This window comes from Caenorhabditis briggsae (genome assembly GCF_000004555.2).
Source record: "Caenorhabditis briggsae complete genome, chrX, whole genome shotgun sequence".
Classification (NCBI taxonomy): domain Eukaryota; kingdom Metazoa; phylum Nematoda; class Chromadorea; order Rhabditida; family Rhabditidae; genus Caenorhabditis; species Caenorhabditis briggsae.
Window position 1 is genome coordinate 2726851 of NC_013491.2, and position 27782 is coordinate 2754632.

Below are 27782 nucleotides of genomic sequence, written 5' to 3' on the forward strand. Positions count from 1 at the left end.
AGAAAGAAGACGACTTATCCGTCGGGCTGCAAGGACTTTCGAAGTTTACGATTTCCGCAAGAATGCAAAAAAAGAATATGCTTGCGTATTCGCTCCTTGGCCCCAAACTTTTTTTGGGGTCAGGAACATCTTCGGCACTTTTGATATATGTCGAAATTGGTGTACCTATAAATATATGTTTTAATTAGAGTGCCCTATCAAATTGATGTTAATTCGATATGAGTTTGAAAAGAGAGAGAAGGATGGAACTTGATCACTTCGATATCAACAATTTTCGAAATTCGCGTCGAAAAAGTGATCAAGTTTTCATTTCTAAGGAAAGGCGGATGTCAGAATTACAGTATCCATCAATATTTTTAGGAAACTTTGGGGGATGTAAAACAGAGTACCTGGATAGAAAATTTGAATTTACAACTTTTTTTTGAAATTTCCTAGTCTCATAGCTACCGTAAAACCTGTAATAGAAGGGCATGATTTTCTTTTTTGGGACACTTCAGTTAGAGGGCCCTTCAATAAGAGGATGCCCTTGTACTTTTTGTAGAGTCTCTGAGGAGGACAGCGTTTTTTCCGTAAAATTTGGGTTTTCTCTACATTCCCGAGTTAAAATATCATTGAAAAATTCTGAGTAATGAAGCAAAAACACATACAACGCTGATAAAAACATAAAATCAATTTATTAAAGTCGATTTGCCTGTTGGACTTCAAAATATTTCCATGTTTGGACATATTGAATAGAAACGTAAAATTTCCCAGCCACTTTTTCAGTAATTTAGCAAAGGGACACTTCCATTAGAGGGGAATACTTCGAATCGACTGACCCTTTAATTAGATGGAGCACTCCTTACTTTCGTGGAGGCTCTAGGGGGCACTTCAATTAAAAGTGTGTTTCTAATACTTGTGGTAGTTACAGATTTTTTAAAAACACTACTTTTTATACGTTTTCAATACAAAAACGAGGCAAAAAGTATTTAAAAAAATGGGCAAATATCTGAAAAACTAGGAATTTTCCGAAAATTTTGTGAATGCAAAGTTTTCAATCTAGGTCTGTTTCACATTTTTCAAAATTTTCAAAGTGATCAAAGACTTGACAGAAGAGCTGCAGGGTCCTGAAAATGGTCAAACTTAACTGAAAAACACGTTCTTCTTATTGACCGGTACTGTATGTGCTGGACAAAAAAATCGACAAAAACAACATCTAAAAATAAACAGGAGAAGCTAAAATCAGAAAAAATACTATAAAACCTTTCAGAAGCATGTTGAACCAAATGCTAGTGGACCAACCGAAGAAAACTGATGACATGCTTGCGTTGGTCGGAGTTGAATCGGACTGCAAAGAAGTGTCGGCGCTAGCTCAAGCCTATGATGCTCCAAGCTTGCTTGTGGTACGCTAACTTTTAGACATAGCTGGCATAAGTCAACTAATTTTTAGAATTGTGAAGATCAAGTGGGAGAGTCCCAAATGCCATCAGCTACTGTTTTGGAAATGGCTTCTACGCAAGGGTATTTGAAGGGCTTTTTGAGTTTTGAGTGTTTTTCAATTTTAGTGCAAAATATCGAGCCTTCGCAAAACTTGCCAAATCTGTTGGTTGGACAAATGTGGCTGTGATCAACTTTGAAGAGGATGGACCAACGGACAAAACTTATCATGACCAACTTCTGAATGCTCTTTCTTCTGAATCAATTACAGTGAAACGCAATTAAGTATACAGTATTAATCTTCTATTTCAGCTCGATTATGTCAAGAAAGGTGGTTTCTCAGCAAACTTGCTCAGTGCTATGTATACCGCCTTGGAGTCAATCATCAACATTGTTTTAGAAACTCATACCAAAACTAGAAGTAAGATTAGAGGACAAAATTATAAAATTTTTTGAAAAGTTTCAATTTCAGTTTACGTTCTTGTTCTTCAATTTCCATCCGCTGGAACATATTTCATGCATGTTCTCTCCACATTAGGTTTGCTTGAAACTGGAAAATTTTTTGTTGTGATGATGGGACCAATCGAAGCAGATACCGCTAACTATTTTAGTTTTAATACCAACAGAGTTGCCACTCTTTTCTCTAGCATTGGATACGGTGTGGGCGAAGCCGACATCAAGCAGTACTACAGATCATACATGTATTTCACCGACGTGCCACGTTATCCGAAAAGTGATTTACATGATATCATTTTCACTAGTTTAGTCGTTTGGTTATTTAGACTTCAGCGACGAATGGACTAAATTCCAAACACGCGTCGACGATGATGCTGGCAAGTCGTTCTGTCCACCAATTTGTGATACAAAGTTGAAGGGGATTAAGAACAATGATCCGGTGAGTGGAAGATATTTCTGGATAAATAAAAGTTATATAAAAATATGAAAGTCATGTGATATCTAGCCGGAAATTGAATTTTTAGTGGTCGGACGACGCCTACTGGACATCAGCGAGCAATGCGATTGTGAATGCATATGATATGGGGAGGTTACTGTCGGAAACGGTGAAAGTGCATGGTACCTCGTTGTTGAGAAATCCGACGCGATTGGTGGAGACAATGTCAGGGAGAGGAGTCACATGTAAGCATACCCAAAAGAATGGGTGACATGTGAAAATGGGTTCATTGAAATTTCAATGATATTAAGTTTTTTGAGGATTCTCATTACGGTGGAATTCCAACCTGTTTAGCCCACTCGGTCCTGGTTATTCACCTAAAAGATTTCAGAAACTTCAGTGTCTGTTCCAAAGGGACCAACACGGATTTTGTTGATAATTTTGTCTTAACCTTCTTTGAAAGTTCTTGAACAGACTTTCAATTATGAAATTAGGAATAAAAAAATGATTACAAAGATTTCCGACCATCTTTTTTCTGGACTGTGGCTGACCAGAAGCTGGCCAGAGGCTGACCTATTTTTGACTTATTCAATAGACCTAATACCGGAATGACTCTGATAGGAGAGCTTCCCTAAACGTGCACTGTGAGCTCAATCATCTCAACTTCTGTAAGAGATAATAAAAATCTGTCAATTGTTAAAATGTTTGTCATGGTATCAGCCAACAATTTATTTGTTGACTACGTTATGATACATTTTATAGAAACTCAGATAATTGAGCTCAAAGTGCAGGTACAGAGTGGCCTTCTATCAGATTCTTTACCTAACATTCTTTAGCCCTTCTTGGATATGTGACTAAGTTTGATTCCAATCGAGTCTCCCAAAGAGAATACATCCTATGGTCCCCTCAACAACCAACCAGCTCCAATGGACCAGTTCCTCTCACAGAATGGGCAACAGTCGGCGCCAGACTTCTACCAGATGGAAAAGGCAACTATGTAATTCAGTCACCTTAATCTTTTCTTTGAAAAGTTTTCTGTTTCAGTCGATCATTTGGAAAAATCTCACCGAACTCGGAATCTACAATGGCGTTCTTCCAAAATCCAGACCGAAATGTGGTTTCAACAACGAGCTGTGTCCAGTTGGCATGCGTGAGTTTAGTAGTAGTTTGGAAATGGTAGCTCGCTGGCTAGCAGCAAATCGGCACCGTAACCCAATCCGTTGTTGAACAGGTAACCTGTCAGAACTCGAAATCATCTTGATCGCTGTCTGTGTCGTCGCCATTATTTTACTAGTTGGCGTGATTGCCTATATTGTCAGGTTGGTTACTTTTCTTTCTCATATTAGCTTCTTTTCAAACATTGATAATCTAGATGGATCGCCTATGAGAGACGATTGGAGTCCTCCTATTTCCTCGTCCATCGGAAACATGTTCAGTTGATTGATACCACCAAATTTGGGTCCAGTAGAGCGGGAAGTATCATGCAAAGTGCAATCAGTATGAGAGTAAGACTTGATTAATCTATTTTTCCTCTCGAATTTGTTATTTTAGTCCCAATATGACGATGATCCCGCACCTGCTGGTGGCGCCACCATGAACTTTTACACTAATGGGATCCGAAAAGCAGCTCGAAGAAATCAAATGGCTAGGGACAATAGAGCATTGGGAAATAATAAGGATGATTGGCTGGAAATTATGGATTGGCACTTGGCAAAGTACGATAATACACTGGTCACTGTGAGGAAGATCAACAAGAGTCAACTGAAGTTGACAAGGGAGATGAAACAGGAAATTGATTTGGTATGTTTTAAAAAGAGAATGATATCATTTTTCAATGTTGATTATTACAATTTATAATGAATCATTAAAAAACAAAAAGGAACATAGTATGTTTTCAGCTGATGAACGAGACACACGAGAACCTGAATCGATTTTTCGGACTTATCAATGAAAGTGATCTCATTTTCACTATCCATCACTATGGGCCGCGGAAAAGTTTAATGGTGAAATGTTGTTTTATGATTTGTGTACAACTTTAAAAACTTTTTTAGGACTTGTTACGAAATGATGATCTTCGTCTAGATCGAATGTTTAGAGTGTCGTTTGTTGAGGATGTTGTGAAGGGATTGCAATTCTTGCATGAGAACTCGAAAATCGGTTACCATGGAAACTTGAAAAGCTCCAATTGTGTGGTGGACGCTTATTGGAGAATCAAGTTGAGCAATTATGGAATGGAGCAGATTCGTGTGGATGAACCAGAAGCCAAGCCAGATGGTAATAGACATTTCTGGGATTCCTCAACGCTCTGTTTTCAGATCTCCTTTGGTTTGCACCGGAAATTATAAGACGCTACGCAGTGAAACATGACCTTTCAAAAATTGAACTAGCCAAAGCGGATATCTACTCGTTCTCGATCATTCTCTATGAAATTTATGGAAGACAGGGACCATTTGGAGATGATTTGCTGGATTCTGATGGTATTAGAGAAACTAGAAAAGATTCAGAACTACATTTTTTCAGAAATCATATCCCAACTGAAGTTCCCTGATGGCCAAGCACTAACAAGACCTGACATTCACCTGATCACCAAAGCACCGTACCCAGTTTCTTCGGTGGTGGAGCAGTAAGAGAGATCCTTGAAACTTGGATATATTAAAAAATAATTTCAGATGTTGGGCAGAAGATCCAGACGCGCGGCCGAACATCAAGAAGGTTAAAGAACTTTTGAAACCATTGAGCAAAGGATTGTGAGTTCTAGATAAACTAACTGGACTACGACTTTAAAATTGATTTCCAGAAAAGGAAACATCGCTGACAACATCATGAACCTCTTGGATAGGTACCGGAACAATTTAGAAGACGTCATCAGAGAACGCACCGAGCAACTTGAGGATGAACGAAAACGAAATGAAAATCTCTTGCTTCAACTTCTCCCAAGATCCGTAGCCAACAGTTTGAAGAATGGACAACCCGTGGAGGCTGAATTCTATGACAGTGTCTCTATCTATTTCTCGGATATCGTTGGTTTCACCTCGTTGAGTAGTAAGAGTACTCCTCTACAAATCGTGAACATGCTCAACAATCTCTACACCAACTTTGATACCATTATTGACAAGTTTGATTGCTACAAAGTAAGAAAAGCTAGTGTAGGGAGCTTTGAGAATTTGTACTTTTAGGTTGAAACTATCGGAGATGCCTACATGTTTGTTTCGGGACTTCCGGAGTTGAACAGTTACCTTCATGCAGGAGAAGTCGCAGCGGCTAGTTTGGAATTGTTGGACAGCATTAAGGTTGGACAGCATCTAGAATAGAAAAAAAATCCGAAGGGAAAATTTCAGACCTTCATAGTTCCTCACTGCCCAGACGAGAAGCTCCGGCTTCGCATTGGAAACCACGCCGGGCCAGTTGTCACTGGTGTTGTTGGAATCCGAATGCCACGTTATTGCTTGTTCGGTGATACTGTAATCGTTGCGAACAACATGGAAAGCAGCGGAGAGCGTACAGTACCGTTTTTATGACTTATTAAGCTTAAAGGTTTTTCAGCGATGCGAATCCAAGTGTCCAGTGACAGCTACGAGCTTCTTCTCAAATGTGGTGGATTTGTCACCGAGCAGCGTGAGAAGATTGTGTTGAAGAACAAGATGGAGGTGATGACTTACTGGATGAACGACTACTCGAAAGATGCCAGATTGGCAAGATTGGTGTCGCTTCAGGAGAAGTTTCCACATCTGAACCCATTGATTCATAACATCAACAAAGGAACTCGTTAATTTGAAATGCATCACTTTGTCCAATGAACCATTTGTTAACAACTCTATTTTGAACCGTCACAACTGATCCTAAAGAAACTAAAGGATCATCAACTTTGAAACAAGATTCCAGGTTCCGAAAATTCCAATTTCTCAACTTCGAATTGTTATTGGTTTCTCCGAAATCACATGGTGCTCTCCTTTCCACTTTTGTTTCGTTTTTCCCTCCACTACTCTAATTTCGTCGGACACCCATCCATAAACGTGTCACATTAATCAATGCTGGCAGCCATGACTACTACTCTCCTTGGTGGTTTCAATATCCGGATTGGCGGGGTCCAAAGACAAAAAAGAAGAATGTGCTGTTTCCGTTCGTAAAGTCAAAAAAGCCAATTCCACGTTCCTACGGAAATTATACTCCAAGCTGCTTTTCTTCTCGCCTCTTCGTTTGCATTTGAACGCATTTTCTTCACACTCAGCTCGCAGAGCTCTTTTTCAATTAGTGGTAGGCCCTTTTTTCGTACTAGTGCCCTTTTCGTCTTCCATTCTCCTCCCACATCTTTTTTCATTAGATATTTTGAGGAAGATGGCAACAGCAAACATCCATTTCCCAACCACGTCCACTCCAACAATGGTCGGAGGACAGGAATGTGACTTGTGAGTTGTGTTGTTCAATGTTCATTTCTTGGTTTTCAGGGTTTAGGCTTTTTTCCTTCATCAAACAATTTTTTGAAGTTCTCAAGTCGTTTTGCTATTTCAATTTAGGAATCAATATTCATCAAAATCTGATACCGTAAACACTAAACATCCTGTACTTGTACTTCGAGCTCAATTATCTCCATTCCTATGCAAGATATCAAAAATGTGTCAACTGGTAAAATGTTGGTCATGTTATGAAAAACGGTTTGGAAGTTGATAGATTTTTGATATCTTTTCTATAAATTGAGATGATTAACTCAAAGTGCACATATCGGGTAGACTTCTATTTGAAGTTACGGTAATTGGGAATCATTTTAGTCATTGAGAAATGTGCGTAAATTTAAAAACTACAAAATGTTCTAACAATTGAAGTTGTAATCTTTGACCACAGACAGGCACGACATTGCCTCAGAAATCCGGGCCTAACTCAAGATAATTTATCTCAGAACCCTCACCATTGCAAAACTTAACTTCAATGGGACCAATTACCTTGGCATGGAAGTCAAGTACAACCACTATCTTCCACCAGGATGCTCCTGTGAGTACACGACTGAAGTCAATGTCATGAACAAAAAGTTCATTCTCAAACACTACCGCTACAAGAACGATCGTCTTTATCTTCCAACCTTCTTGAAGTGGAATGATGTTACCAATATGATGGACACCGAGACATCCGTCCATTGCTCAGCTCGAGTCATTGGGTTCAAACGTTTTGCGAATGAGGAGCGCACTATTACCGATCGCAGCTATCATGCTACCCCGCATTTGCGAAACATCACCACTGTCAATTTGACGATTCACGTTGGAAAGTATAAGATTCTGATGAACAAGGATGTAAGTTCAAATTTTCGGAATAAATTAAGAAGTGATAAATTGCAGTATCTAGCTTCAATGTCTGGATTCTTCAAGCAAGTTCTTCAAGGATCCGATAAGTACTCTCGACATGATGACATGTCGCTTAATGAGCAGCGAGACGATGCCTTTGTCACTATGATTGATATCTGTCATCATAAATTCTGGTGCCAATGTAAGTTGAAGCGTTTTTCTGCACTAATTCTGGGCTATGTATCTGTAGCAAAGTTGGAATCTATTTTTCTGATCTTTTTGGATGCCGAGCATTACCAAAAACAGGATATACTGTAAATTCTTCAAGGGTGTCATTCGATAGTAGCACTTTGAGCTCAATTATCTCAATTACTGTAAAAGATATTTAAAATCCGTTGACTAATAAAATATTAGTGAAATTATGATAAACATTTTATCAGTTGAGAAAACTTTGATATCTTTCACAGAAATCGAGATAATTGAGCTCCAAGTGAACGGTTTTGATGGGCTTTAGCGTAAGTTCATCATAATCTAATTGTTCCGCTTTGAGCTCAATTATTTCGGTTTGTTAGAGACATATCAAAGCTTTGTCAATTGATAAATTATTTTTCATGATATTACCAAAATTTTATCAATTGGCAAATCCTTGATCTCTATCACAGAAATCGAGATAACTCAGCTCGAAGTTGACGGTTTCGGTGAGTTTTATCCTAAATTCAGCGTCATCTAGTTGCTGCAGTTTGGCCTCAATTATCTCGGTTGCTATCAGAGATATCAAAATTTTGTATACTAGTAAAACATTTGTGATAATGTATAATTGAGCTCAAACTTTGCAGTTTCGGTGGTCTTTACTCGTCGTCATCTAATTGTTGCACTTTCAGTTCAATTATTTTGTTTCCAATGAGAGATATAAAAAATGTGTTAACTGAAAAATTGTTTATGATATTAAAAAAACATTTTATCAGTTGACAAATTTTCAAAATCTCTTAAAGGTATCGAGATAATTAAGTTTTAAGCGCAATAAGATCTTACGGAAAGTTAGGCTTTTTCAGACCACCTCAAAGATGAGCTTCTGGAAATTGCAAAAATCTACCAAATCCCGTTCGTCATTGAATTCCATCAACGTTTCTTCCAACCGAACCAAGAAGCTCCTGCACTAAACGCTGATAAGGAATTTTCAATGGAGCGAACTATCGACAAGGATCTCAGTCGTCTTCTGACCCGTCATGTTCGTCACAGCTAAATCTGAATTCGATTTTGTATAAAAAAACTATAATGCTGCTTCTGTATTTTTTTGTCTTTCTTTGTAAAAATATTGCTTTATTAAAATTGTTTTTTGTAATTTAAGAGTTCTGCTATCAATCTAATAATTGATTCTCAGAAAAAAAAAATATTTTTCTTTTTGTTTAGAGCCATTTATTTCAAATCACACCACTTCACTGGGTCACACCAGTCATTTTCTCACCCATCACATCAATTTCGTCTAAGGTGGACCATGGCAAAGCACACAAGTATTCGGGGAAACAAAATAAATAGCACGACGTGAAAGAATAGAAAAAACACGTGTCGTGATGGCGCCAAGAGGAAAGACCAAAGCGAAGATAATGAGATCAAAAGAGAAATGAGATGAGAGGTTTTTCGCCGGGGAAAATGAAAAAAAAAAGAAGAGCGAGACGAGATAAGCCGCAGATTGCCAACGAAATAGTGTCTTGTCTTCAGCGGTCCGCCCGGATGACTAGAGACAGCTGTCCCTGACGTAGACATTTGACTGGAAGGTGGAGTTTGGGACTGGAGGGGACTGTGGAGTAGTCTCGGCATTGCGTCGTTCCGACGTGTGTGTGGTAGCGGGCTCTAACCATGCAGACGCTACGCAATCCGCTATCAATATTCAGAGCGCGGTGAGTTTTTCATTGTGATTTGTCATAAAATTGAGTAAACGAATCCCATTAGCTGAAACTTGAATTTTCAGATAAAATAATTGTTTGAGATTTTTTAAAAATACTCTTCTAGGTTTCGTAGCATCGGCCATTTTTTTGATCACCCTATTTTTCGAATAATCATGAAACAGATAATTTCAAACACCTCAAAACCGATTTTGTCGGCGGCGAAGAACAATAATTAGTGAGCGTTGCTCAATTTCCTGAATCTAAAAGTTTGAAAAATCCTCAACAACCCAAATTCAAGATTTTTTTAATTATCGAAATTTCCATAGAAGAACTACGGTACTTCTTGAAAGATAATCTACTTCAAAGCCGTGAAAAATAATTTCAGAACTCACCGATTTTTTTGAAATTACCAGATTCTACTAAAGAAAAATTAAAGCTTCAGTTTTGGGATTGACTTTATAGAAATCCAAAAAATCAGCAGTTCAAAAAGAGCATAATTCTCACTTCAAAGCTGATTAGTTTCAATCTGACAGTTTGAAAAAAAAATTAAAATTTTCAAAATATTCATAAAGACTTTAAAGTTCACAATTTTTCCCAAAAAAATCTGTGTGATACTGTAGTAGCCTCAATTAATTCAATTTCTCATTTTAAACGTAAACACAATTTTTTAAAGTCTCATTTAATTTTATTCCCAGCGCTTCTTAAATCTCATGACTTTCTATTCTCCCCAATATAGTGTATTTTTGCTCTCTGACTCTTTCTTTCTGATTTGTTTTTCTTTCAAAATAGCAACTCTCACCCGAGTTCATTGACAAAAACCTCTCAAATTCCCATCTAGTGGAACAGAAAGCCTACTTGTTGATGTATCAGAGCGCTCCCGACAAGCCTCTATCTAGTTTACACAACCTCACTAACAAAAAGACGAGTGTCAAAAATAATATTATTGTGTCTTCATGTTTCCTGGAATCAATTTTAGTACATTTCGCCGAGAATTTTCCAGATCACGAAGTCGAGAACGAAGCACATCTCACCGAGCTGTCACTCAATCGGAAAAGTCGGACAAATATCGGTCAGTTGTGTGTTATAGATATGTTACGTGTTGTGCTACTACGTCATCAATTCATCATATTTTTTCCAGAAACAGGAACGAAACCACTGAAAAGAAGAGTATAACCGTCAGTAGTACTAATGGCACTGAAAAGACAAAATCCTCAAAAGCGAATAGTCCGGAAAAGGCTCCGACCCAAAAGTTATTTGTAAAACGGGACAAGAATGCTACCGAATGTCTAGCCGAGACAAAAATTGAGCGGAAATCAATGTGAGGGCTTTCCCCTGTTTTCTTTGTGTAATGTCTCAATTTTTTGCTCACTTCCAGATGTCGTGAAAAAACACACAAGAGTATTGTGCTTCCCCAGCCACGCTTTTATACTTGTGAACGTATCCAGAAGACCGTAAAGGAGCCAGAACCGAATTCAGGGGTATGTTTTCAATTCGAAGTGTTTATGAAACCCCAATTTGTTCTAAATTCCTCTTTTCCACCCTTCACCACAATAAGAACCCATACATCCGCTATAAACATGTGTTGTTGCCCCAAATTGAGTCATAAAATTTATGATCTTTTATTGTTCGGCTCAGACACCACCACCCTCAAACCAACCACAAACGTTTCCCCATCGGAAATTAAAACATCCATTTCGATTCAGATGAGCAGCAAGAAATCGACACACTGGTGTTACGTGGCCGCACCAAAGCACATCACATTGCAACCGGGTCCGTCTGGCGAAAGGTCAAGTGGTGGAGCAGGCGGTGGTGATTCGGTAGAAACCAAGTCTGGCAGCAGCAAAAACGGATTTTCCACTGAAGCTATGATTGAGGAGATTTTCGCCCCATTGAGAGAGACCATACAGGAGGGGATTAAGGAGACACGGCACTTGTCTTCGTCGCCGGGTAGGTTTTTAAGATTTTTTTATTGAAAAAAATGATATAACGTAAAACCTGTATTAGAACGGCCGGCCCTTCTATTTTGCCAACCATTTTTCTAGAAAATTTTCATCGGTAAATTCGGCGTTACCTATCAAAATTGAGAAATAAGAAAAAAGTGTTTCAGCGATTTTCCGTGCAATTATGAAATTTCCAGAATTTTGGGCGCTTCTGTTTTTTTCCAATCTTTTTTTCCAATTTCTTCTTGGCGGTCCCTTCTATTAGAGGGGCATTTTTATTAAAGCGGCCTTTCTAATACAAGTTTTACGATGGTTGCTTATCAGAAAACTAATCACGCAGTACATATCACTAGGACATACAAAAACCTATTTTTTCATTTGATATTTGGCCATTTGAACTATTTTCCGGAGTCTGGAGCTGGTTAAGGCTTCCATTCGGTCGGAAAACTTAGCCGACCGACCGATCACCGACCCCGCCGACCGACAGCCAACCGAACTGACCGATCGGTCGGCGCGCCGACCGTTTTCGTGCATTTGCGCGTCAATGTGTTTGCATACGCTGCATTGTATTTTACGACAAATAACTCACTAAAAGCCTCGTTTGTCGTGAAATAAAGTGCTTCGTACGCAAAAATTCGTGTTTTTATGCGCAAAGGCACGAAACCAGTCGGCGCGCCGACCGATCGGTCAGCTCGGTCGGCTGTCGGTCGGCTGGGTCGGTGGTCGGTCGGCGGTCGGCGATTTTCGATCGACCGAAATGGAAGCCTTAGAGCTGGTAGGTGTAAAACAGACCTGGATTTAAAACTTGACACTTTATAATTTTTTGGAAATTTTTAGTTTTCAGCTATTTTCCGATTTTTGAAAGATTATTTTCACGTTTCTGTACAAAAACTGGCCAAAAAAGGGTGTCTTACAAGAATTGGTAAACAGCTGAAAAACTAAAAATTTTCAAAATATTCTGAAAATACAAAGTTATCAATCTAGGTCTGCTTTACAACCTCCACAATTTTCAAAATGATCGGAAACTTGACAGCCCAGCTCTAGACTCTTGAAAATTGTTAAAATGACCGAAAATCAACTATAACATTCTTTTTTGTATATCTTATTGACCGGTACTGTAGTTTAACTTTTTCTTGAAGAAAAAATAAAGCTCAATCACACGCCATCCACTCGATTAGAATTATGGAAGGCTCAACTTAACTCCAGTGCCTCAACACCTAGAATTCGAGATGCTAGTGCTCCAGCTACAGTACAACGGTAAATTTCAAAGATTTTTATCGCATGATACGTTTCCCACTTCTTCCAGCTTAACCATCAAACCTCAAACTACTCAACTTAACATTCCTCGTCCCGTTCACACAACTCAATCCGCTAGTAACGCATTGTAAGTCTTGGCAAATTTCAATAAATCTAAAGATGAAAGCTTCGAGAAACCCAAATAGGAGGAACAAACTAATTGATACGATTAGTAAAATGTTGTTGACTGACTGTTTGGGAGAGAGAGAGTGTTTTATACGAAAAACCGGAGAAAGTTGTTCCGAATTCGTTGTCTTTATATTCTTCTCCTTCCCTGTATTGCGTGTGGTGGCCCCCCACACCCGAAACTGACTGACCTTCAAAACCCTTTTCTTTCTTGCCGGCACTGTTTTCGTGCCTCGGTTATCAACACACTCTCCTGCCAATTCATTATCATATATGAAGTCAATCAATGTATTTTAATCAAATTTCAGAGCTACAATGGATCATAGAACATTGAAAGATGTCAGTGCTAGAAGACGGTCGGGAACATGGCAACCATTCTCTTCAAACACTTGTGAGTATTTTTTTTCTTGGAAGTCTGAAATATGAGACATAGAAAAGTCCAATAGTGTCAGATAGCAATGTGGTGCGAAGATCTTGAAAATGTAGACAATTGTACTTTAAGACTGAAGATCACAAATATCACAAAAGCGAAATTTTTTTTTCAAGGTAATAAAGGAGCTAAAACCTGGTTTAAAAAAATTCAACGTTTCATAACAATAAGACCATGATTCTTGTGGCTAATCCCTGGTAAATGTGAAAAAAAAATTACAATTGAATTTTCAAGAAACTGATTTCTAATTCAGAAATTCTTAGCAGAACAAACTCATATCTAAAAGTTTTTGAGAAATAATTTCCTCAAAATTTCATTCTGACAATCCCCTTGTTACCGGTTGAGCTATGGTGGCGTAAGCTTCAACTTTAGGCCATTTTATCACAGTCCCAGTTTAAGATACCAAAAGTCTTCAACTGACAAAATCTGTGTGATATTATGATAAATATTTTATCAGTTGATCACTTTCTGATACCTTTGACAGAAAATTAGATATATGGACCCAAAGTGTACGGTTTGGAGAGCATTCTATTAGAGCAGACGAAGTTTTGTTAGCAAATTGATTGGCACAAGTTCCGTGCTTAACCAATTTCTCTGAAAAAACAAGAATACCACAAAATATCACAAAAATCAATCTGGCTAGTTTCTTATCTAATGCAACCTTAAATTTTTGCGACTTGGATGATCTTGTAATCAATACCGTATACTTAACGTCGATTTCTACATAAAACCCCTTTAGAATTTCTGGCTAGCTGTTTTGAATCTCACAAACTTTTTTTTCAGATAATGCGGATCGACCTCCAATAGATTTTGTCACTTCTCCAAGATACTCTCACGAAGCTACTCTATTCCGACCCATTCCACACCGACCCAAACCTGACTTTATCAATCACAATGACAATAATAGACGATCGTTTAGAAGGTATCCCTCAAAACTATTCTCATAGATTCCAAAAGAACCCCTTTATTCTAGAGTAGACTCGATGATTCTTCGAAGCGATTCCAAGGACAGCAACGGTTCCTTGTCAGATCTTCTCATGATATATCAGGGTAAGGGACACTAATTACTTCATAAATCAGTGTGAGAAACTTCTCATATCTTTTCATTTTTTGCAGCTAAAGAGACGAATCGAGAGATGAACGCGTCCATCCGGTCGACGGCTAGCAATTCATCGTCATTCCCATACTTCTCACCGGAACAGGTTCTTATCACGCTCCGTGCTTCTTCACAACCATTTTTTAATCAATTAATCGGTGGTAGTGGAGACTGCGCAATGGTGTCTCTCATAAATCACCTACTTAATTGCAGATAAATCAGCAAAAGACAGTGCTAACCACGCTGTCATCATCCTCGTCTGGTATTCATGTAACTCCATCTCCTAGCGATTCGGGTATAATTGATTATGAGGTGATAAGAAGATAGGGGTTCTCTCGAAACGAATGTTTTTTGTAGAATCTAATTCGAGATAAGGAATTGGAACTACAAGAGATTCGAAACACAATGGAACAGAATGAGGAAATCATAATCAAAGTGATTTGATGCATTTGGTAGCAGAGAACAAAATTTAGCGAATTTTCAGGTATACCAAGATAAAGAGAGGGCGTGGAAAACTGAGCTGGAAGGCTTGAAGTGTCGAGTTTCGGCTGCTGAAAAGGGCGAAAAGGCTTTAAGAGAGCAACTTTCAAATTGTCAGAGACAAAATTCCGCAATGTCGAGTTGTATGAGAACTGTGCAGGAGGAGAAGACCAGGCTAATGGCAAAGGTGAGGTTTTAAGATTATTGTAACACCCTAATAAGAGACCACCTATTATAGAAGGCCACCTAAACACTTTAATCGAAAGCCGCCAAAACCGCCAACTAGGAGCCCATATATCTCGGTTACTGTAGAAGATATGAAAAAGTAGTCAACTGATAAAATGTTTATCATTATGTCAAAAACATTTTATCAGTAGATCACTTCTTGGTTTCTTCTACAAAAACCGAGACATTTAAATGTAAGCTCAAAGCTGACAGTATGGGCGTTTATTAGTTTTTACGGTGTTTTGAAATAACTTTCCTTACTTTAAGCCCGTTTAGATCATTTCCATATAGAGTTATCAAAAATTTGTCAACTGATAAAATTTTTGTCACATTATCACCAATACTTTATCCGTTGGCTATTTTTTGATATCATTCACAGGAATCGAGATAATTGAGCTTAAGGTTGACGGTTTCGGTGGGCTTCCACTAGCAAATACGGTGGCCTTGTGAGTCAAAAAATTAACTCTAAGTATCGAAAATTCCGATGATTTGATTCTGAGAATTATCCTTTAACTAGCTTTCTCTCTTCAAAATAATATGATTCTTTCAGTGCATCCAATTGGAACGTGAAATCGACAACTTCCAAAATGTATCAGTTCAATCTGCCAATTGCCCTAACTGCTCGAATCCTGTGAAGGTATGTTTTATAATTTCCTCTTCCCACATACTTCTATATTCTTTGTCATAGTTTTACATATACAAGTTTGACTCACGCTTTCTTTTGATAACGTGATTGTTCTCTACTCCGTACTACAATACACTTTTCAAATCAAAACAATAACTTCGTTCTTCAGGAAAAAGATCTTCGCCAGGAAGTGCAAGACTTACGGCGAGAGGTGGTGAATTTGAAACAAGTTGTGGATGACGGAAGACATTTCAAGACACAATAATAATTATTATATAATGCCATTGAGAATTCCGACCGGTCTAACGATTTTTAATTCTGTTTTTTTCTCGTATATTCCTTACAATTCTTCTCATCCATGGATTGAATTGTTCGATTTCATCATTTTTTTTCTATATTATTTCTAAATGTTTATGATAAAATAAAATGATTAACTTGACCAGTAGGTGTTTAGTTGTGTTTCGTTTTGTATGAAAAAATGGGGTCGCCGTGTTCGGATGTCAGTCGATTGTCAATAGAGAGGTGGGAGAGAGTGTTTTTCGGGGAGAAAGAGAACTAACCAAGACAATATTGGCTGGCTTGGATCATTGAATGATCACTGATTTTTTGAAAGTTGGATATTCAAAATTATTGTTTGCTGTTTTTTCTCAGTTTTTTTCTTTGAAACTTAAAATTTTACACTTCATTTTCTCAGTTTTTTAATTCAACTTATTATAAACCTAGAAGTGTCCTTACACTTTCTACTGTGTCCCAATCATTCAAGCTTCCTGTGAGAAAATTCAAAAAAACGATTCACTATTGAAATGTTTACCATAACATCACTTTCTGAATTTCTGAATTTCTGAATTTCTGAATTTCTGAATTTTTGAATTTCTGAATTTTTGAATTTTTTAATTTCTGAATTTCTGAATATCTGAATTTCTGAATTTCTGAATTTCTGAATTTCTGAATAACTGAATTTCTGAATTTCTGAATTTCCGTATTTCTGAATTTCTGAATTTCTGAATTTCCGGAATAAAAAATCGCTAAATTACTGAATTTCCGAAAATTCTGAATTTCTGAATTTCTGAATATCTGAATTTCTGAATTTCTGAATTTCTGAATTTCTGAATTTCTGAATTTCTGAATTTCTGAATTTCTGAATTTCTGAATTTCTGAATTTCTGAATTTCTGAATTTCTGAATTTCTGAATTTCTGAATTTCTGAATTTCCGAATATCTGAATTTCTGAATTTCCGAATTTCTGAATTTCTGAATTTCTGAATTTCTGAATTTTTGAATTTCTGAATTTCTGAATTTCTGAATTTTTGAATTTCTGAATTTCTAAATTTCTGAATTTCTGAATTTCTGAATTTCTGAATTTCTGAATTTCGAATTTTTGAATTTCTGGATTTCCGAAATAAAGAATCGCTAAATTTCTGAATTTCCTAAATTTCTGAATTTCTGAATTTTCGAGTTTCCAAAATTCCTATATTTCTGATTTTCTGTAGCTTTGAAAATAGAATTTGAAAATTCTGAAAATTTGATTTTGACCCCATAATTTTTTAATGTTGACAGCTTTCATTTTCACAAGCCTTTAGGTTTCCTCGACATTTTTCTAAAAGGTCGCATATTTCCAAAAAAAAAACTGTTATCTCAAATTCCTAAACCTTCGCTGATAAACTCTTTTTTTTCACACTTTCTTCTTTTGTCTAATCCTCTTCCGATTCTATTTTTTCGCGCCCCAATTTTTTGTCTTTTTCCATTCCAAACGAGAATTCCGGTGTTTTCTTTTAATCAAAACTTTTATAATCGCATCAACCCCCTGATCCTCCCTTTCTAAAGAATCTGGCAACATCTTCTCTGCGATCCTTCCACCACCACTAATTAAAGCAAATGAAAAACGATTGGATGGATATTTGAAAAGACATCTGAACGAGTTTAGCAGATATATTGAGAAGAAGAAAAAAACACAGTACAGAGAATTAGGCCCAGATACACTCACACTATCGTGGTTCGGTTCCCCATAGATGAAACACAAAAGCAAAAAAAAAAACATTTCCCTCTATATTTCGAAACGCATCCTTCCTTCCATCAGCTTTGATATATTTATCTTGTAGCTAGAGAGTTCCATTTGTTTCCCTCTCCTCATCTTTTTCTTCCTATGTTTCTCTCACCATTCTCTCACAAACTCCACTTTGTGTTCGATCCCATATATGGGAGCCTCCTTCCATTTTTGTTTGTCAATCCTTTTACTAATGCTTTTTGCTTTGCTCCGCTGAGCAAATGAGTTGACCTTTCCGATAGTGTCCCCTGTTTCGGGTTTGGCGGCAAAACACGAATCATTTCACACCAAGAGACATATAACGGGTACTACTAGAAGCGACAGTAATTAGCATAACCAGTTCTCAAAAGTTTTTGCAAAAATTTTGGGCGAATCGATACACACACGCACACACCCAGACAGTCATCTCGTTGTCGCAACCTCGAAAAATTGTCCCGAGGATGCGTCGGCGCAAGAACTACGTGTCGGTTGATTAATGAGGTCTCTTCCCTCTCTTCCTTCAATAGGGAATTGAGACGATGTTATCAGAAAATGAAACGAGTGGGTGGTCCGCGCGTTCATTTTATTACCTCTAGCCTCTAGCAAAAAGTTAATTGTGCAGGAATTAGGAACTAATCAAGTTTTTGAACCATTGAAGTTTTTTTTTTCAATTTTAAAGGTTTTAGAATTTTTTTTTGAATAAAACATTTTCAAACTAATGGAACAAATTCAAATCTCTGTTTGATATTTTTTATAGAAAACTTGAAGCTAAAAATTTTTTTAATCCCTGAAATTTTTGAAAAATGTATATTCTCACTTCAAAAAGTGAAAACCCTTTTCTCTAGTATTTTTTACAAATTTGAATTTGAATTTTTTGAATTCTGAAAACTTAGAATTCTTAAATCTCAAGTTTTTGATGGATTTTTTTTGAATTTCGTTGTTTTTTCAAAATTTCAAATATTAAAAATTTTATATTTTCATGAAACAATCAAAATATTCATTCGAAAAAACTGAAAATTTCAAAAATCCTAAAATTCAAATTTACTTAATTTTGAAAAATCTGAATTCTCGAATCCTTAAGGTTTTCGAGGTTTTTCAGACAAATCAGACAAATTTAGAAGAAACATTTTTCAAAATAATTTTTTAAAAAGTTTGCATTATTAAAGTCTAAAAACCATAATTTGACTGTGCAAAAATTGAAAATACTTTTGAAAAATTGATTTTCTATAAAACTAATCTAACATTTTTGAATTTAGTTCAAAAGCATTTTTTGCAAATTAGAATTTTTATATTTTCCCGATTTTTCCCTTGAATTTCAACTTCGGTGGTCTCCAAAACAAATTTCATCTATTTTTTTCAAATATCTCCTAAAAAATTACATCTGTTCTTCTCCATTTTTTTCCTCTTCCAAAAAACTTGGCAAACATCTCAAAACTGCAAATAAAACCGCTAGTTTTTTGTTATCCAATTTTCTCTGTCTCTCAATGTGCAAACATCGTTTTTTTTGCTATTTCACAGTGTATTATTACTCATTGACTTTCTCCGAGAGACAATCTTGATCTTATGTTAGGAAAAAAGGAAACGAGGTCGCTAATTGCTTCCTGTTTTTCCCCTACATAACTATCCAATTATTATTAGGAAGAAAGAAGTTAATTGGAGGATGAAATGAGGAAAAAAGTGATTATTGGTGATACGGTGTTCTTCTGTCTTTCTGGAACAAAAGAGAGAACGATTACCTTCTCCCGACCAAGACATTCTCTGCGTCTCGTGCTCTCTTATCTCGACCACCACCGCCCGTCGAAGCGAAACGGTCAGCACAGCAGTCATCTTTTGGCTGCCCCGTTTTCTTTTTCTTCCACCACCCCATCCCATTCTTTTCCCCTCTCTCTCTCTTTCTCTTTTCTCTCTTTCTTCTTGTTCTCTCCTAAACACGAGTGAGAGACAAGAGAGACAAGCCGAGTGGCTGGGGGGAGATAGAATACGAGGGCAGCCCAACGAGCAAAAGGAGGTCCCTCTTCTTCACTCCATCGGCCATTGTTAACCCGCGGCCCCCGGCCATCCGATTGGCCCTCACCACAACACACATAAATACAATGCATAGTGGTTGTGGTCATTGCAACCTTCATACGGTTTTCATTCTGTGTTCACTTTTCACTTGTAACACTCTCTATTGAGTCTCAATTTCACCATTTTTCTCGTCTCCCTATTTTTCGAAACACTTGTGTTGTGAAATTCAAGTCGTTCCGTTGCATATCCTTCGTTTTTTTTTGAAAAAAATCTCAATTTTCTTCCAGAAGCAGACGGAAAGGTTGGCAAATCCGTAGCCAGAATGGATTTCGCCCTACCAGCACTGCTTGCACAAGAAGATTACGACGAAAATGAGGTTTGCATCAAAAACCAATTTTTCTTCCTTTCTAAACGAATGGGGCTGTCCAGAAAAAGTCACCAATCGTCCCTTGTAAAACTTTCTGTCATGCATTTTTAGTAGTCCGGACGGATAGAATACGAAATGAAACATCATCTCAAGTGCAATGTCAGTAAAGTTTTGCGAGGGAGAAAAAAGGAATTGATCAATTTTTTGAGCTTTAGGGTAAACTGGCTGCTTCGATTCGATGGTTAATTTCACGGGTTTATGAAGAAAGAAGGGATATGCCGGATAAGCTGAGAGATGGCGTTCAACGGGATGAAAATGTGAGTTTTTCTTTTTAATTTTGAGGTTTTGGGCCTGTCGGACAGTCCTTCAACCCTGGTTTCTTGTGAGATATACAAGAAAATTATTTAATATGCTGAATAAACGTTAATTGTAATCAAAAATACAAAGATACCGGTCAACAAGATATGAAAAACCGTAAATTCCATTTGCTTTTGACCATTTTCAGGAGTTTGGAGCACGGTTGGGAAGTGTCCGACCCCTTTGAAAAGAGGTTTTCAAACCGACCTAGATTAGAGGTTATAAACCAAACTTAGATTGGAAACTTAGCATTTACAGAATTTTTCGAAAATTCCAACTTTTTCAGCTATTTGTCGATTTCTGAAGGACACCTGCTTTTTTGAAAGTTCAGAAACAGGAGAAAAAAGGATGTCCGTCAGAAATCTACAATTAGCTGAAAAACATGGAATTTTCAAAAACTGCTGTAAATGCAAAGTCTTTAATCTATGTCTGTTTTACACGACCCAAAATTTTCAAAGTGATCGGACACTTGACAGCCGAGTTCCAGATTCTTGAAATCGGTCGACATAACCAAAATCCACTGAAAATATGTTTTTTGTATATCTTATTGAGCCTTACTGTATGTAGAATGCTTTTTGATATCTTTGGCAAAACTAACTGAAGTAGCCACAACAAAACTACAAACAAATACCCTTATCAATTATTCAGGGACACTTTCAAATTGACGAAGCAGTCCTTGGAGCCCTGTGCAATGGTTCATTGTATGCGCAAGCTGCTGCTAAGATATTCAAGGAGTCAGCACTAGTCACGGTGAGCTTCCACCATTCTCAAGGATGAGCCTTAATTAACAATTCAGAAAGGACATGGAGCCGTGCTCGCCGTGCTCACCGATTACGGAATTGATGTTCTTCATGATGGGAATGAGTTGGTTGAAGAGTCACAGCTGATTGCATCATCACCGTTTAATATGGTAATTTTTTGAAATTTTAAAATTGAAAAAATCGATGAATGTGGAATTTTCAGTCCGCCCATCTTGCAATCATAGATGCATTGATGATGGCACACCTACGAGACGTGATTCCCGTTAGTCGAGTTGTTGAAGCAGTGAGGTGAGTATTATTTGGTTAGATAGATGAAAAATATAGATTTTGATTCCAAAATACTTTTGTGAGAGAACCTTGTAGCGTCTGTTACCGAAAAGAGCAAAGTTGACCTTATAACGAAGATTCTAGTCCCCAGGAACACCATACCTAAACAATTTGGGTCCGGCCAACGACTTATCCGGTTCTAGTCAAGCTGGGCCAAGACAGTAGTCAAACAAGAACGTGGACCAGCCCGTTTCCAGCATGAGGGCAGTTATTTTATAGTTTTCCTCAAAATCTAGACAAGCAAAGTTGGAAATCAGATGATTTTGGCATTTCTTCGTCTTTCACCGGAATATGAAGCTATTTTCTACTTCATAATTTCTAGAATATTGATTTTTAGGATTTTCTGAAAATTCAAAAGCTCAAAACATCAAACTACTCTATAAGCGAAATACCTGGGAAACCACAAATTCTTCACTATCAGTCAGGAAGGTAGCCACCACCCAATTACACACGATTCACTGAAATGATACCAGTTTCTCAAACTTTCCTCATTACTTAATTCGTAAAAAACTTCCTTATTTCCAAAAATAGACCCAAAAACCAAAAATCTCTTTTCCAGCCGCCACACCGCCGTGGAGCCTAGCGAGAAACCAATCGATAGTGTCGATGCACTGCTATTCTGGATCAACAAGATATGCCTATTAGTACGAGATGATGTGGAACGAGAAGATTCTGTAACAAATATTCCGGAGATGGAGGATCTATATGAAGATATTTCTGATGGCCAATGTCTTTGCGCACTTTTGCATTGGTATAGGCCCCAGGAAATGCCGGTGGCTGATATTTCATTTAATGAAGCAGCGACTACGCGGGACTGCCAGTACAATTTGATGCTGTTGCAGTGAGTATCACTTTTATGACCTACCACACCTTTCTATTTCTTGCAGACAATTCTGTCACCACCACCTTGCCAATGACCCATTCCACTTTGAGATCGAAGACCTCCTCTACCTACGTGACTCACTTCAAATGAATGTGAACGCCTTCTTGGCTGACCTTTTTGTCCAATTCGAACCGCCAGTCACACCAGAACCAGGTATTATCTAGGTGTGGAATTCTCATTCTAATACTAATGCTACTTCTAGTCGAAACACCACGCGTTGGACCTTCTCCGAGACGATTTGTACCGGCATCGGCGATTCCTGACTTGAGAGCTGCCAATGCTGCTGCACGATCATCAATGCACAATCGGAATCGGCCCAGGATGTATAATCCCCCACCTCCGGCATCGCATTCTCAAGGGCCATCAAGATCGGTCAGCCGGATGAGTCAGGATAGTTTGTTCTATTCTCGACCAGCTTCCATTACTCTACAAAGGAGAAGTATGGATCAGGACTCGGTTACGGATTTTCAGACTATCCGTCAGGTGAGATTTTTTATTTTGTTCGGTGTTGGAAATGAAATTTTCTAGCGTAGTTGTCAAGTATGCTTAAATAGCTTGGGAGCTCACTTCAAAGTTTAAAATTCATGTTTGAATAAGAAATTGTAATACAGATCTTGCCAAGATTATGAAATTCGAGTTTCGATAGAATTTTTGAAACTGGAAAAACCCCGAAATAAAAAAAACCAATTACGCAAGTTATAAAATTAACTCGGGTAGGCTCTATTGCCAGATACAACCATTATGGATTTCGAAAGATAGAGTATAGCGTCAAATTAACCCGAAATTGTCATAAATCACAAGTGTGGGAATAATTTTAGCCTGCACCTAACGATTTGAATCATAATTCAAGAAAAAAAAAATCAACAATTGAGGCTACATTATCCATATTTCAATAATAACCGAAATTCTCAATGTTTCGGTTTCTAAACACACTCATAATTAATACAAACTACAAGCGTTCACCTATCATTTTCTCCAAAAACCACTTCATGATGTGTTTTTCCAGGGCTTTGAAAATCAGGCGGGCACTGCCCAGCTGAATCGGTACGATGGCAGTGTAACAGCATCTGTACGACTTGCGATGGAAGAAAAACGACGAAAACACGACCAGCAGATGGCACAAATGAAGTGAGTTGCTGTTGTTTTTTTTTATCTAGCATTTTTAATTAAATTCTGTTTCAGCTCTGCAAATGAGACCGAACGATTAGAGAAGAGCAAGGCGGCGTTTTTTGCCCTGCGAGGAAAAAATGAGAACGATCAGGGAAACAAGGGAAAAGAGGAGTGGTATGATCATTTTGAGGCGAAATTGAGAGCGTTGGAGCTGCGAGTGGGATTAGAGGATGGAGAGGATGGGACACAATCAGCGAGATTGAACAGAGCATCTTCACAGCCAAGTGTGGTGCAAGGTGAGACATTTTACAATATTAGAAGCGTCTTAAAACTGTTTGGAATCATTAAAAAAATAAACAAGCCAATGGAGCGATAATGGAGGTTTTTTGGAAGAAGCTTCTGGAATTCACTTTCAATCATTCTAGGAAATATCACAGTTTGCTTCCTATCAATCTAATTTTTCCCCCACTAGAGACAAAATAAACATTTCAGCCGCCGGTCAACCATACCCAGCCAACTACATGACACTTCCCATGAACGCAGCTGCACAAATGACACAGTCCTACATCCAACACCCTCAAACGCCACACGACTACTACATGCAGCAGCAATTACAACAACAGCAGCAAGCACAAGCTCAGGGTAACTATGCGAGCCCATCTCAGGTTAGTACCAAAGCTTTAAAAACTCTATATATTTATTAGTTTTTCAGTTGCGAAACAGTTTGAGCAACGGAATGATCAATCATGCTGGTTATATGGTTCAATCGATGTATCCTGGTGATTATCAGCAGCAGCAAATGCAGATGCAACAAGGACAGATGCCGGTTCAGCCAGTTGGAGCTTATACACCAGAGGGATACTTTATTCCACATCATATGCAGCCTATTTCAGTTCAACAAGGATATCCACCGGTAGGTTTTCAGTAACTAGCTTAGCTGGGGCGCCTTTGGCGCGTCTTCAGCGCATTTTCATCGCTCAAGCACTCACAATCATTTTTAGTGTTTTTTCAAGGGTCAAGTCAATCTTAATTTAATTTTCAAACTTTCTGAAATCCGTGTAGACAGAAATTTATACTTGGAAGTCTGCCTTAGAGTCGTTCTACCGCAAGGAGCCTCTCTGTAACAGCTGTTACGGTATATCAAACATTTTATCTCAATTTTGTGATTTTCTATCATTCAGAATGAACAATTTCATCAAAAATTCGATTTTGGAAATGTTAATAATTGCGATTTTCCCGAAACTGTAAATTTCAGAATATCTTACTGATATTACAAAAGTTAGTTCCCTTTAGCTGATTATGTTGCGGAATGGGAGTTCGTGAATCAACACAAGGGCATTCAATGCGATTTCTAAGCGTAACTCAATTTCTTCACACAATATAACTTCAAAAACATCGTATAAAGATTCTTGTTGCGCTTTATTTACGCTCAGTTTACTGAAAAAGACTGAATCTGTGTTAGTGGATATTTAGCGTTATTTTAGTTAATTTTTCGAGCGTAGCAAACTGAAAAGCGCTCATTTTCATGTCACGAGAGATTTGAAGGCAACCCTTTATTTGCTATTTTCAGATGCAGCAAGCTGGAATGGGTTTCAACGGGATGGCTGCCACCAATCAACCAGGCTACAATTTGGACGGATCACCAGCGCAGATGGGCTATATTCAAACGGCGAATAAACCGTTAGACATGGAGATGCCGATGCAACAACAACCACCAATGCCTCAACAACAACAAGCGCAGCAGCAGATGCTCCCGCCAAATCACAACGCCTTCCATCTGCATTCCAAGAGTGATGATGTGAGTTTAAGCCTTAAACTTGAGATTCAGTAGTCTAGAGAGTCAATTTTCATTTTTCAGGCCACACAAGCGGATCCACCACTTGAAATCAATCGAAATTTGACAAATTGGGGAATGACTTACAAACAAGAGATGCCAGCAAGATCAATCCCGTCTAGGAGAACTTGGCAGAACGAGACGTTCATTAAGAATGAGCTTGACCTGGTGAATAGCAAGGAATCAGTGCCACATATCACTGATGAGGTAGATTTACATAATTTATAAGACTATGTGTATCATTGAATCATGTCAGACTACTACACAACCCGAAGAAGCAGCTAGACGATTCCCCGAGCTGATGCTAGACAATCACTCGGAAAATTTGGCTCCAGGACGTAACTACAGTAGACATAGTGATCGTGATGATCTCTCCACTGGCCGAAAATCTGATGACAGTCCTACAGATACCCCTGGTCGCACGTTCGGCGACGATGAGTTGACAGGGGAGAATATGGAAAAGATTGTATGTTTTACTTATTGAAATCTGTCAACATTTGTGAAAATTGTGGGATTTCCAGGCCGCAGAACGACGCATTGCCAAGAAAGCAGCGCTCATCGCAAAAACAATGAAACGAAAAGAGGAAATTGAAACAAAAGTTGATTTAGCCGAGCAGAGGAATGCCGAGAGAAGACAAGTGGAGAATGAGAAGAAGGAGTTGGCTTTAAGGAAGAAAGTGGAAAAGGAACAACAACGGTAGGAGAATAACTCAGCGGATGAGACAAAAAAAAATAATTTCAGACAAAAAATTCTGGAAGAGTACAAGAGAAAGAAGTTGGAGAAAGAGTTGGGAGCCGAATTGTCAGCGAGGTCTACAGGACGGGGACACTCACAACCGCCATTCATTAGGACAAAATCTCAAATGAGTGAGGTCACCGAGTCAAGACAGAATACTCCTAGAATGCGGGGACAGTCGTCGGTGGAGCAAAGGGTTTCAGTGAGCAGTCTGGCGGAGCCAAGTGAGTATTTTTGTTGTTTGGTGGGGTAAGCAAGACGGTCGTAAAATTGAGGAATCAAGTAGATTGGTCCTTGGCGTACTGGGATCATGTAGGCTTGGCCTTTATTGAATGTATAAAAGTTAGAAAATGAATTGTTGAGCATCAAAAAGTTGCTGTGATCGGCGACAAGCCCCTTTTCGAAAACTCAATTTACGGGCCGCCAAAAAAACAAATCAGTGTTTTCGTCCCTTCACCGACAACGTTCGCTAACGACCAAACTCACATTTCAGCTCACAAACTATTCGCCAAAACTGTGACCAAGTCGAATCGAGGATTAATCAATAATGCGCTGCAATTCAGTGTCTTTCCCGGTGCGGTCAACAATGCTACTCGTCAAACGGTAAGATGTTCGAATTGAAAAGATATGAATTGTCATTTTGGACAAGAAATGAAGCCTAGAACGCTTCGTAGAGGGCCAGATACAAGCCAAAGCGGGCAACGATGATTATTGAAAGAATTACCGTATTCCTCTTATAGAAGCCTGTCCCAACCCTCAACTTTGAGATCAATTATCTCAACTCCTGTAAGAGATATTAAAGTTTTGTTAACTAACGACATATTAGTGAGATTATGATATATGACTCATCAGTTGACAAATTTTCGATATCTTTCACAAGTGTAGAGATAATTAAGCTCAAAGTTGACGGTTCGGGTTTGCTTCTATTAGAGAAAATTCGGTAAATGCTAATTAGATAACAGGCCTAAATGTTTGAATTGCGGTAAAAACGCAATCAGTTGATTATTCATAATTTAAATAATTACGATTTTGGTGCGGTAAATTACAAATTTGAAAAAAAAACTCACCGAAATTCGACGTGTTCAGTGTCTTGACGAAATAAAATGAGCTATATGGTCAATCTTATTTGAGACATACAAAAAAAAATTGATGACAGCTGACCATACAACGTTGGACTTTTCTCAAAACTTTTTGAAAAGTGCAATTTCAAGAAATAGACCGTAAATCTTAAAAATACAAACAATGACTTACAGACGATTGCTCAAATGGCATCATCCAGCTCCAAACATTTCCTCATCTTGTTCCGTGATCAAAAGTGTCAATACCGAGGGCTGTATACTTGGGACGAGGTGAATCTTGGCAAACCAAGAAAGGTTTTCTCAGCATTTACGATATTTCAGGTCTCTGACACTGCTTGCAAAATTTCGGGTCAAGGACCGCCAAAGTGTACCGAAGCAATGATGAATATGATGTTTAAATATGATTCTGGTGCCAAAAACTTCTCTCAAATTGCCACTAAACACTTGTCAGCTACCATTGATGGATTTGCGATCCTCGATCAATATTGGCAGAAGCCACGGATCCCTCATTCCGGAACACCGGCCCATAAAAATAATTGATATTTGGAAAATCAAAAATCAATAATTAACATTAAATCAATTTCTCCTTTTGGTGCTTTGTAGAAACCAGTTTA

The 27782-nt window shown here is 38.0% G+C and overlaps 4 protein-coding genes across 4 annotated transcripts; all 4 read left to right on the plus strand.

Annotated features, from left to right (window-relative positions):
• Positions 1–218: 218 nt before the first annotated feature.
• On the plus strand, positions 219–6078 carry Cbr-gcy-11 (the record flags this gene model as incomplete). Its single annotated transcript, XM_045238920.1, has 22 exons — positions 219–222; positions 1216–1382; positions 1430–1500; positions 1545–1686; positions 1729–1837; positions 1889–2176; positions 2199–2311; positions 2397–2553; positions 3145–3313; positions 3353–3462; positions 3552–3627; positions 3681–3813; positions 3860–4108; positions 4207–4311; positions 4360–4582; positions 4624–4785; positions 4829–4931; positions 4978–5055; positions 5106–5439; positions 5485–5598; positions 5647–5806; positions 5852–6078. 22 exons carry the CDS (start codon positions 219–221, stop codon positions 6076–6078), a joined length of 3294 nt encoding a protein of 1097 aa, XP_045095952.1.
• A 565-nt stretch (positions 6079–6643) lies between these two features.
• Positions 6644–8824, plus strand: CBG15977 (the record flags this gene model as incomplete). Its single annotated transcript, XM_002643321.1, has 4 exons — positions 6644–6714; positions 7203–7590; positions 7636–7783; positions 8634–8824. 4 exons carry the CDS (start codon positions 6644–6646, stop codon positions 8822–8824), a joined length of 798 nt encoding a protein of 265 aa, XP_002643367.1.
• A 614-nt stretch (positions 8825–9438) lies between these two features.
• CBG15976 lies at positions 9439–15950 on the plus strand (the record flags this gene model as incomplete). The annotated part of the gene is made up of 15 exons (XM_045238922.1): positions 9439–9479; positions 10468–10785; positions 10843–10945; positions 11171–11414; positions 12547–12664; positions 12714–12791; positions 13138–13220; positions 14043–14181; positions 14233–14309; positions 14376–14461; positions 14569–14667; positions 14713–14790; positions 14840–15022; positions 15611–15697; positions 15855–15950. 15 exons carry the CDS (start codon positions 9439–9441, stop codon positions 15948–15950), a joined length of 1830 nt encoding a protein of 609 aa, XP_045095953.1.
• Positions 15951–20356: 4406 nt separating this feature from the next.
• Cbr-pqn-34 lies at positions 20357–27708 on the plus strand (the record flags this gene model as incomplete). The annotated part of the gene is given in 20 exon segments (XM_002643319.1): positions 20357–20398; positions 21087–21188; positions 21235–21354; positions 21359–21452; positions 22058–22126; positions 22172–22367; positions 22414–22562; positions 22612–22892; positions 23416–23537; positions 23592–23815; positions 24012–24220; positions 24223–24432; positions 25090–25317; positions 25378–25560; positions 25610–25819; positions 25875–26050; positions 26096–26338; positions 26566–26692; positions 27343–27438; positions 27490–27708. Coding segments are annotated over 20 exon segments (3300 nt in total).
• Positions 27709–27782: the final 74 nt, after the last annotated feature.